This window comes from Hypanus sabinus, chromosome 1 (genome assembly GCF_030144855.1).
Source record: "Hypanus sabinus isolate sHypSab1 chromosome 1, sHypSab1.hap1, whole genome shotgun sequence".
NCBI lineage: Eukaryota > Metazoa > Chordata > Chondrichthyes > Myliobatiformes > Dasyatidae > Hypanus > Hypanus sabinus.
In genome coordinates, this window is record NC_082706.1 from 81,058,412 (window position 1) to 81,070,888 (window position 12,477).

The following is a 12,477-nucleotide window of genomic DNA, read 5'->3' on the forward strand; positions in this document are numbered from 1 at the left end:
AGGCGGAGGTTCTACGTAGTTTCTAGTAAATATTTTCCCTCTTTCTTTATCTATTTGTACATTGCTAGTTCACTCAGAATGGATCCAGAGTTAGTGGAATGATCTTTGTGTGAGATGTAGGAAATCTGGGAGACCTCCAGCCTGCCCAGTAACTACATTTGCACGAAGTGCAGTGAGCTGCAGCTCCTTAAGAGGCAATATGAAGGAATTGGCATTGCAACTCGATGACCTTCGGCTCATACAAGAAAATGATAGATAGGAGCTATAAGGAGGTAGTCACCTCTACGATGCAGGAGACATGTACCTGGGTGACTCTCAGGAGAGAGAAAGGAATAGGCAGCTAGTGCAGAGTAACCCTGTGGCTGTTCCCCTGCTTACGATACTGTGGTATGGGGGAACAGGAAGAAGCCACAGTGACTGGGTCTCAGGGACTGAGCCTGGCTCTGTGGCTCAGAAGGAGAGGGGGGAGAAGAGGAGTGCAGGATTTATAGGGGGTTCCATAATTAGAGCAGCAGACAGGAGATCCTGTGGGTGTGAAAAAGACACCTGGACGGTATTTTGTCTCCCAGGCGTCAGGGGCAGGGATGTCTCAGATCAGGTATTCAGCATTCTAAAGGGGGAGAGTGAGCTGCCGGAAGTATTGATACATATTGGTACCAATGACATAGGTAAGAAAAGATAGGAGGTTCTAAGAGAGAATATGGAGAGTTAGGTAGAAAGCTGAAAAGCAGGATCTCCAGGGTAGTATTCTCTCAGTTGCTACCTGTGCCATGTGCCTGTGAGGGTTAGGATAGGATGACCTGGCAGATTAATATATGGCTGAAGAATTGGTGCAGGGAGCAGTGTTTTAGGTTTCTGAATCATTGGGATCTCTTCTGGGGAAGGTACGACCTGTACAAAAAGGATAAGTTACACCTGAACCCACAGAACCAGAATGATGGGGCTGAGGGTGGGGCAGTTGCTATAAAGTAGATGCAGAGTTTTAGTGAGACTGTGAGGAAGGACAGGCACATGATTGGGCAAAATCACAGTCAATGGGATAAGTTGAAGTGTAACGTGGCAAAATCAAAACAGTTGATGAATACAGGACCTAAGGTGTTATATTTGAATAATTTGTATATGGAATACGGATAGATGATCTCTAATTGTGATTGGCAGGTACAATGTTGTGGGCATCACTGAGTCATGCTGAAAGAGGATCATAGTTGGGATCTTAACATTCAAGGATACAACTTGTATCTAAAGGACAGACAGATATGCAGAGGAGGTGGGATGGTTCTGTTGGTTAAAAATGAAATGAATTAGGACCATTCTTTTCACCTGATATGTCAATTATTTGGATGACTGAATTGATAGCTTTATGGCCCAGTTTTCAAATGATAGGAAGATAGGGGCGGGTAGTGTTGAGGAAGCAGGAGGAGTTAAACGCACTGGGAGAAAGGGCAAAGAAGTGGCAGATGGAATATAATGAATCTCTGATGGTGGTGTCTGAAAAGAGGATGCTGTCCAAGTTGCATGCCATCTTGAAAAATGACTCCCATCCACTCCATAATGTACTGGTTAGGCACAGGAGTACGTTCAGCCAGAGACTCATTCCACCGAGATGCAACACTGAGCGTTATAGGAAGTCATTCCTACCTGTGGCCATCAAACTTTACAACTCCTCCCTCGGAGTGTCAGACACCCTGAGCCAATAGACTGGACTTGGACTTATTTCCACTTGGCATGATTAACTTATTTTTATTTAATTATTTATGGTTTTATAGTGCTATATTTCTTCACTATTCTTGGTTGGTGCAGCTGTAACAAAACCCAATTTCCCTTGGGATCAATAAAGTATGTCTGTCTGTCTGTCTGTATGGTCTTGCATTTCGGTAGAAGGAATAAAGGGAGAAAGTTCAAAAATCAGTGGTGCAAAGGGATTTGGACCTTCTGCAGGATTCTTTAAAGATTAACTTGGTAGATTGAGTCAGCAATAAAGAAGGCAAATGTAATGGTAGCCGTCCTTTCAAGAGGACTAGAATATAAGAGCAAGGATGTAATGCTAAGGCTTTATAAGGCATAGGTCAGACTTAAAATATTGTGAGCAGTTTTGTGCTCTTTATCTAAGAAAATTTGTGCTGGCATTGGAGAGAGTCCAGAGGCGGCCCACAAGAAAAATTCCAGGAATGGAAAGGACAACCTATGAGGAGTATTTGACAGCTCTGGGCCTGTACCCACTAGAGTTTGAAAGAATAAGGGGGATCTCATTGAAACCTATCAAATGTTGAAAGGTATGTATAGAGTAGGTATGAGAAGGATGTTTGCTATAGTGGGGGAGTCTAGGACCTGAGAGTGTTAGAGGGAATAAAAACCGTGGATTGGGACAGGTTGTTCTCTGGCAAGGATGGGTTGGTAAGTGGGAGGCCTTCAAAGGAGAAATTTTGAGAGCGCAGAGTTTGTATGTTCCTGTCAGGATTAAAGGCAAAGTGAATAAGAATAAGGAACCTTGGTTCTCTAGAGATATTGGAACTCTGATAAAGAAGAAGAGAGAGATGTAAGACACGTATAGGAAACAAGGAGCAAATAAGGTACTTGAGGAGTATAAAAATGCAAAAAATACTTAAGAAAGAAATCAGGAGAGCTAAAATACATGAGGTTTCATTGGCAGTCAAGGTGAAGGATAATCCAAAGAGCTTCTACAGGTATATTAACAGCAAAAGGATAGCAAGGGATAAAATTGGTCCTCTTGAAGATCAGAGTGGTCGGCTATGTATGGAACCAAAAGAAATGAGGGAGATCTTAAATGGGTTTTTTGCATCTGTATTTACTAAGGAAACTGGCATGGAGTCAATGGAAATAAGACAAACAGGCAGTGAGATCATGGAACCTATACAGATTGAAGAGGAGGAGGTGCTTGCGATTTTGAGGCAAATCAGAGTAGATAAATCCACAGGACCTGACAGGATATTCCCTTGGACTTTGAAGGAGACTCGTGTTGAAATTGCAGGGGCCCTGGCAGATATATTTAAAATGTTGGTATCTACGGGTGAGATGCCAGAGGATTGGAGGATAACTCATGTTGTTCCATTGTTTAAAAAAGGCTCTAAAAGTAATCCGGGATATTATAGGCCAGTAAGTTTGACATCAGTAGTAGGTAAATTATTGGAAGGAGTACTAAGAGATAGGATCTACAAGTATTTGGATAGTCAGAGACTTATTAGGGAGAGTCAACATGGCTTTGTGCATGGTAGGTCATGTTTAACCAATCTATTAGAGTTTTTTGAGGAGGTTACCAGGAAAGTGGATGAAGGGAAGGCAATGGATGTTGACTACATGGACTTCAATAAGGCCTTTGACAAGGTCCCGCATGGGAGGTTAGTTGGGAAGATTCAGCCGCTAGGTATACATGGGCAGGTAGTAAATTGGATTAGACATTGGCTCAATGGGAGAAGCCAGAGAGTGGTAGTGGAGGATTGTTTCTCTGAGTGGAGGCCTGTGACCAGTGGTGTGCCACAGGGATCAGTGCTGGGTCCATTGTTATTTGTCATCTACATCAATGATCTGGATGATAATGTGGTAAATTAGATCAGCAAATTTGCTGATGATACAAAGATTGGAGGTGTAGTGAACAGTAAGGAAGGTTTTCAAAACTTGCAGAGGGATCTGGACCAGCTGGAAAAATGGGCTGAAAAATGGCAGATGGAGTTTAATACAGACAATTGTAAGGTATTGCACTTTGGAGGGACAAACCAAGGTAGAACATAGATGGTAAATGGTAGGACATTGAGGAATGCAGTAGAACAGAGGGATCTGGGAATACAGATACATAATTCCCTAAAAGTGGCGTCACAGGTAGATAGGGTCATAAAGAGAGCTTTTGGTACATTGGCCTTTATAAATCAAAGTATGGAGGATAAGAGTTGGAATGTTATGGTGAGGTTGTATAAGACATTGGTGAGGCCAAATTTGGAGTATTGAGAGCAGTTTTGGTCACCTAATTACAGGAAGGATATTAATAAGTTAGAAAGAGTGCAGAGAAGGTTTACAAGGATGTTGTCGGGACTTGAGAAACTGAGTTACAGAGAAAGGTTGAATAGGCTAGGACTTTATTCCCTGGAGCATAGAAGAATGAGGGGAGACTTGATAGAGGTATATAAAATTATGATGGGTATAGATAAAGTGAATGCAAGCAGGCTTTTTCCATTGAGGTTACGGGACATAATGTTGCACCTGTGCAAAATATCAGTTACACCACACTCTGAATAATATAGACAGTTCTGGTCACCACACAATAGCAAGTATGTTGTAGTGCTCGAAAGAGTGCAGAAGAGACCCATCAGAATGTAGTCTGGAATGGAGGACTTTAGTTACGAGGAGAGTTTGGATTGGAGGGAATGGTGCTCACTGGACCACAGTGTTTTCTCAAGGGTAGAAAAGTCTAAAACTAGAGGACAGAGTTGTAAGGTAGGAAGGGAAATACTTCAACAAGGTCTGAGGAGCAATTTTTCACAAAGAGGATGATGCACCACTATTGGGAAAGGAAGTTGTCCTAGTTTCATGAATCCTTTGCCCATCATCGTTTTACTAAAAGCAAAATAAATGTGTAAATGGTGACCCAAATAGCAACTAAACATGTCATTGGAGTTGGAGGATTTGATGATGAAACTGGACTTATTAATTTTGTTTACAAGTCTAGACATTTTGTTAAAGACTGAAATGACTGCTTCAAAACTATGTATCTAAAGCTTTCTTTAAGGGACCTGAAATTGGCCATAGCACCCATCTGTGACTGACCAAGACTTTTGTGCATACTCTGTGCCTTTCTCTATAAATCCTATGTTACCACAATATGTCCTGTTACTTTTGAAGATAGTGCCAATATCTGTTTTTACACATCCTGTGGAACTGTGCCATTTAGTTCAAATTGTCTCTTCTTGTTTATTCTGTCAAAATACATCACTCAACAATTCTCTTCTCATCCATCTCACTGTTTCAGTCAATTGGCAGAAGAACTAAAAGAAAGATGACAAGAAAAAATTGAGACAGAAATCGTCGCTACATTTCGAAAGCATATGGGTGAGCACTTGAAGAGCCCCATTACCTGCCAGGCAATGGGCCAGCAGCTAGGGAATTGAATTAAACTAAACTCTTTATGGCAGCATTAACATGATGGGCCAAGTAGCCTCCTGTGCTGAAAATTTCTGTGATCCTGTGAAAGGGCTATGGCTATTGTCAACAGGCAAGTGTAATATTGAATTCATACCAGTGAGGAAAATGAGAAGATGGCCAGAAAAGTTACTGGGGATGACTTTAAATGTAAGTGTAGATATGATGCATTGAATGGTTGGATTAAATATAGAAATGTGGAAGCCGAGCACAATAACGAATGCCAGTAACATGATGAAGGATCCCAGCCACCCTGCAGCTGGACTACTTGTCCCATTCCCATCAGTGGGAAGGCTATGTAGCATCCGCACCAGGATCACCAGACTCAGTAAGTAGCCTTACTACTTTCCTCAAGCAGTAAGGCTGATCCACCCCTCCACATCCACCAACACTACTTTGTCATTTCCCGTCAGTCATCTTACGTACAGACACTGCTGTGCCTTTCATCACTTTATGGGCATACAAGCTATCTTATGTATTTATATTTATTGTCTTTGTTTCTTTATCTTATTGTGTTTCTTTTTGTGGTGCATTGGATCCAGAGTAACAATTATTTTATTCAAAGCAACACACTCAAAATGCTGGAGGAATTCAGCAGGTCAGGCGGCATCTATGGAAATAAATAGATAGTTGATGTTTCGGGACAAGACCCTTCTTCAAGACTGAGGAGGAAGGGGGAAGATGCTAGAATAAAAAGTTGGAAGGGAAGGAACCTAGCTGGATAGGTGAAGCCAGGTGGGTGGGAAAGGTTAAGGGCTAGAGAAGAAGGAATCCAATAGGAGAGGAGAGTGGACAACAGGAGAAAGGAAAGAAGGCGACCCAGAGCAAAGTAATAGGCAGGTGAGAAAAGATAGAAGGTCAGACTGGGGAATAGAGAAAGTGTGGAGCTTTGAAAATTAGGTTACTGGAAAGAGAAACTGATATTCATGCCATCAGGTTGGAGGCGACCCAAACATTAATGTTTGTGTACTGGAAATGACATTAAACAACTTTGAATCTTCAGTCTTGGATACAGAGGACAGGTGATGCAAAGACAAGAAAAAGTATCAGGAGTCAGAGTCAGTGTCTGGGTGGTAAAAAGATTTAAAGTTAAAGATAGATCTAGGATTTGGAAGCTGATATATTAACTGAGTTATTAATAGTGAACACTAGTCATAGTCCACAACCAGTAATTTCTCCTATGCAGCATTATATATGGACATAACATTTGAAGAATGGATAGGAATACATGCTTTTAACACAAAGCAATGTTTTAACTAACCTCCAGGTTACTATTTGAGCGCTGAGCTCTGCATCTTTTTGACTTTAAATTACACTGCGAGAAACAGTCAAAAAAGTTGCAGTCTTCATCTTTTGTACAATTTTGTTCGAGGATGTCACGCATTTTGGGTTCAAAAAAAGCCATGTCCACATCTATTGCAACAACCTAAAACAGAAAGATGGAGGTCAGGAAGTGTTTCCAAAATAATATTTGAAGTAAAAATTAATAATGCAACATACTGTACCTCACTAATGTTTCTCTTTGATGAAATAAGTTTACTTACACAAATCCCGAAAGGACTGGCAATGCCATTATCAGTCATTAATGCAAAACTCTTCAGTAACACTCCTCTAATAGGAACATTAACACATCAGATTTGCAGTTTTGAAATGACATTAAGAAGTTTGACAAGATGATACATATGCACAGCAAAGAGTATTCTGACTGGTTGCATCATGTTCTGGTATGGAAACACCAATGGCCGTGAATGGAAAAGCCTATGAGAAGTGGGCACGGCCCAGTCCATCACGGGGAAAGCCCTCTCCCACCATTGAGCAAGGAGCGTTGCACAGGAAAGCAACAACCATCATCAAGGGCCCCCGCCATCCAGGCCATGATCTCTTCTTGTTGCTGTCATCAAGAAGCAGGCACAGGAGTCTTAAATCCCACACCATCAGGTCCAGGAGCAGTTATTACCCTTCACCCATCAGGCTCCTGAACCAGCATGGATAATCTCACTCACCTCAACTCTGCACCGACTTCACAACCTATGGACTCACTTTCAAAGACTCTACAATTACTGTTTTCAATTTTATTTATCTATCTATTTTATTTATATATACACAGTTGTTTTCTGTTTGTGTGTAGTTTTTCATTGATTCTATTGGTTTTCCCTGTTCTGCTTGCAAGAAAATGAAACTCAAGGTTTCATTTTGAAACACAAGGTTTCATTTTGAAACACAACGTTTCATTTGTGACATATGCATACTTGGGTAATAAATTTACTTTGAAATTTGAACTCCTGTAGGTGGCAAGACTCCCAAGCTCATCTCTGACCCAAGCATCAGCATATTAGCCTTCATAAATCAAGTTTTGAGTACAGGAGTTGGGGCTGTTGTCTATTTAATATTTCAGTAATATTTGAGTAATATTGTATATTTTGATTAAGCATTCTTTGGTGCTTAGACAATTCATTGTGGGTTATATGTAAAAGTACATGAATGGCTTACATCATCATGGCACCATGATTTTACCGTGCACCTCACTAGTAGTAAAGAACGAAGGGGAGACACACCTCCTGGCTCTGCATTTTGGTTTCAATTAGTTTTATGTTTTGGAATTACAAAACATAACAGGAATGTTACATTGAAATTGTATAAGATGTTTGAAGTATTGTGTGCAGTTCTGATCACCTACCTCCAGGAAAGATATCAGTAAGAATAAAAGAGTTCAAAGAAAATTTATAAGGTTGTTGCTGGGACGTGAGGACCTCAGTTATAGGGCAATGTTGAATAGGTTCGGAGTTTATTTGCTAGAGTGCAGGAGAATAAAGGGAGATTTGATAGAGGTATACAAAATATGAGGGGTATTGATAGGGTAAATGAAAGCAGGCTTTTCCCACTAAGGTTGGGTGACACCAGAAATAGGGGTCATGTGTTAAGGGACAAAGGTGAAATGTTTAAAGGGAACGTGAAGGACAAGTTCTTCACTCGTGAGAGTGTAGAGTGGGCTGCCATCAAAAATATTAAATGTGTATGCTGTTTGAACATGTAAAGGAAATTTAAATAGGTACATGGATGGGAAGTATATGGAGGGACATGGTTCCGGCACAGGTCAATGGGACTCGGCAGAATAATAGTTTGGCATGACTAGATGGGCTGAAGGGACTATTTCTTTGCTCTATGACATTGTAAGTTCAGAACTTTACTGAAAGTTAATTACTTTCTTTAATTTATCAAAATTGTAAAAAAGCATTAGGATAAAACACTTCCATATTTCCATATTATGTGTTAAACATAGAAGGGGTCCACTTAACCAAGCATGTCTATGCATAAATGCACATTAATATTATTAAAGAAAATTAATATATAAAATGATTATGTAAATTAACTCAAACTCTCTGTATTTTGTCACCGGCTCCCATCAAATGAGTGGTACAACCATTTTTTTCTAATGTTTCCTTGTGGCACGGAAAGAGGTTAATTGGAGCACTAAGTTTATGCAGGCTCTCAAAACAACCTCATTCCTCACCCTGCTTTCAATATCTTGCAAGGCCATCAACTCCTCATCCACTACTCCCTGTGTTCGAAAAAACTCCACATCTCCTTTGAATTTTCCCCTTCTCACCCTAAGTACTACTGACTTAAATGGTCAATTCACCAACCAGTCAACCCACCCATGTGATTAGGGTATCGGAGAAAGCAAGAGCACCCAAGAAATATCCTCACCATTGCAGGGAAAATATGCAAACGCTACATAAACAGCATCTGTGGTCGGAATTGAACCCATGTCACTGGAATTGTTAGGCAGAGGCAACGCTTGCTGTGCCTTATTCCTGCATGAATTCTAATTTTACACATTTAGGGAGATTATTGTGCTTAAATAGTGATGAATTATTATTAATTGCTATTTTCTTTACTTATTATTTGCATGATTATCCTCTTTTGCAGATTGGAAGTCTGTCGGTCGTTATTATGTGTAGTTTTTCTTCATTTTCCTGCAAGAAAATGAATCTCAAGGTAGTATATGGAGACATATAAGTACTCTAATCATAAACTTACTTTGAATTTCATCAGGACAGAAATACTAGAGCATGTTCTTGGAAAGTGCCATCAGCAGCTGACAGTAACATCAGGTTATTCATATTTCTAAGGACGTTCTACAGTAACTGTCAGTTACACAACAAAAGTGTTTGTAAAAATATGGGGTCTGTTGATAATTCTCTGCAAGAACCATGCCTTTTATTCTAAGCTTCCGGTTTAGTTTTGCACGGGCAGAAAGTTGGGGCAGAAGTTATTCTGTCCTATTGCTTACTGCAGTCCACTGGACTGTCATTACCACTGGTAAGCCAATGTTTGGAGTGGTACGCCAGTGATTGAAGTGAATGGATTTAGTTTTTAAATGCGTTCATCATTCATCCTTGACGTATTCACATGTAAAAATATTTGAACATGCAGGTGTGCTGCTGACACAGAAATCGAGAAGCTAGGATTACCAGGATGCTGCTTGGATTGGAGATACGAGGATAGGTTTAGCAAACCAGGGTTTTTCTCTTTGGAGAGATGGAGGATGAGAGATGACTTGATAGATGGGTACAAATTGATTAAAGGTATTGACTGAGCAGACAACCAGACAGTTTTTCACAGGGCAGAAAGGACTAATAATAGGGGGCATAATTGACATAATTTTAATGCTTTTGGAATAAAGTATCAGGGGAATGTCAGAGACAGGTCTGTTTCACATGTGTGTCTGTTGCTTTTGGATAAAGTGCCAGAACAGCAGAGCAGTATCTGGATTCAAACTCAGTTCATGCTTTTTATTTAAATCCATGTAAGCGCATAAAATGTAGAACAGTACAGCACAGGAACAGGCCCTTCAGCCCACAATGTTGTACTGAATCAGCTAAAAAGTAGATTAAAAAACCCAAAGTCCAATCCCTCCTACCTACATCATGTCCATATCCCTCCTTCTTCCTTACATTCATGTACCTCTCTAAAGCCTCTAATGTATTTGCTTCTACCACCATACCAGGCAGCACAGTCCAGGTATCCACCACTCTCTGAGTAAAAACCCTTTGAACATACCCCAATGCATGCTGTCTGGTATTAGAAATTTCCACACTGGGAAAAAAAAACCCACCCTGCCTACTCTATCAATGCCTCTCATAATTTATCGCCAGTGGAATTCTACTGTCTTTTTTAGGCATCCGTTAGTCTTGCGAGACCATGGATTTGCAGGGCGCAGGTCTGGGCAGTGTTGTATGGGAGACCAGCAGTTGCCCAAGCTGCAAGCCTTCCCCTCTCCATGCCACCGATGTTGTCCAAGGGAAGGGCACTAGGACCCAAGCAGTTTGGCACCGGTGTCATCGCAGAGCAGTGTGTCATTAAGTGCCTTGCTCAAGGACACAACACACTGTCTCAGCTGAGGCTCAAACCAGTGACCTTCAGATTACTAGACCGATGCCTTATCTACTAGGCCACGCACCAACAAGGAATTCTAAAGTCTAACTCTTGGTCTACCTACTGTCTACTGTCTTCTAATTCTATTGTCTACCTCTTGACAAAGTACTTCAGGAATGAAAACTTGGTTATGGAGAGGCCGAAGAAAAGATTTGCAAAGGTAAAGTCCTGAGGGAGGGTCTCTGCTCAAAATGTGGACTGATTTTTCACCTCCATAGCTGCTGCCTGACCCATTGAGTTATTTTAGCATTTCGTGTAAGTTGGTAAGGTAGTTTTAGGAATGGGAACTATCTATGGAGGTGAAAAACCAGTCCACATAACAGTGAAGCTCAAGAGATTTGTCAACAGTCATGAAAAGAAAACATTTAAAGGCTTTACATATTGAAAATCTGTCTCCAGTGCTTATAAGGAGAATGAGGTAAAGGTTTACGTCATTGGCATAAAAGTCACATGATGCATTGAAATAGTTAGAATACTGTGTGCCATACCTAATAGTGTAGACAATATAAATTCAGTAGAGAAATTCAAAAGGCAATCAATCAATAAACTTATTAATCAAATAAATAAATAAATTGATGTATGAATGAACAAACAAATGAATAGATTACTGAACAGGCAAATGAAATGAAAGATGCTTGAGATTTAGGAAAGGGGTGGGTGGAATGGGTTAAGTCAATTGCTCTTATTAGAGCAAGTGCAGGCCCATGAGTTGAGGGACCTGATGTTGAGCTAGAATAGTTTATAGTTCAAGATTATACACTTTAGAGAGTACCCTCATTATCAGAGACTTGATGGGACCTGATGTTGAGCTAGAATAGTTTATAGTTCAAGATTATACACTTTAGGATCCCTCATTATCAGAGAGCTGGAATAGTTTATAATTCAAGGTGATACGCTTTAGGATCCCTCATTAACAGAGAGCTGGAATAGTTTATAATTCAAGGTGATACGCTTTAGGATCCCTCATTATCAGAGAGCTGGAATAGTTTATAATTCAAGGTGATACGCTTTAGGATCCCTCATTATCAGAGAGCTGGAATAGTTTATAATTCAAGGTGATACGCTTTAGGATCCCTCATTATCAGAGAGCCACTACTTTTTCAGCCAGCAGTACCTGAGTCCAAAACTCTTAGTTTGGTGACCATGACCTTTTTTTTTGCCTTGTTGGATTCTTTTCCTGCTGCGTCTCTAAATTTCTCAGGCACTTCCCATCCTGGCTACATCTCACTCACCAATGGCCAGTGACAAGCCAGCAATATCCCAGCGGTGTTCACTAGTGACAGTAACTCACACAAGAGGCTACTTACAGGTTGATGTGTGCACGTGTACCTGAGCACGTATGCGTCTGGTTTTGTGTTTATGTGCCGATGAGTGTGTTTGTCTGTTTCAGTTTGCCTGTATGTACAGTACTGCAGAAAAGCCTTCAGCACACATATGAAAGTGCTAGAGAGCCTCGGACTTTTGCACAGTATCGTACTCATCAACGATGAGCGGAGAGTGACTTTGAAAATCTGGCGAAAGCAAAGGATGTTGGGAATGGTGAGGATGGATTTCCACAGCAGCGTTGTGGGACAGTTGGCAGAGAAGGAGTGCAGGGGTGGGGAGGGGCAGTGGCCCAAGTGCAGATCCACCCAGCCCTGAGACACCAGGCAAGGTCAGTTGTTTCCAAACAATTAGTTTATTGATCATTGCATAATGTCTCTCTGGTGATCCCTGCTCCTTCCCCTTGCCCTAACCATGTTTCCCCTCTCCCTGGCCTCTTCCCGCTCTCAGACCACAATAGAGACCCATATCAGAATCAGGTTTATCATCACTCACATATGTCATGAAACTTGTTTTTACAGCAGCAATACATTCAATTCATAAAATTATTATAGTATTGTGCAAAAG

The 12,477-nt window shown here is 40.8% G+C and overlaps 1 protein-coding gene across 3 annotated transcripts in view; it reads right to left on the bottom strand.

Annotated features, from left to right (window-relative positions):
• dipk1c (divergent protein kinase domain 1C) overlaps nt 1-12,477 on the bottom strand; it is a 91,804-nt gene that overhangs the window by 10,171 nt on the left and 69,156 nt on the right. For all 3 annotated transcript variants that reach the window (XM_059971382.1, XM_059971377.1, XM_059971388.1), the window contains one exon: nt 6,410-6,574. In XM_059971382.1, the coding sequence (XP_059827365.1) occupies nt 6,410-6,574 (165 nt within the window). The remainder of the gene's footprint in view (nt 1-6,409; nt 6,575-12,477) is intronic.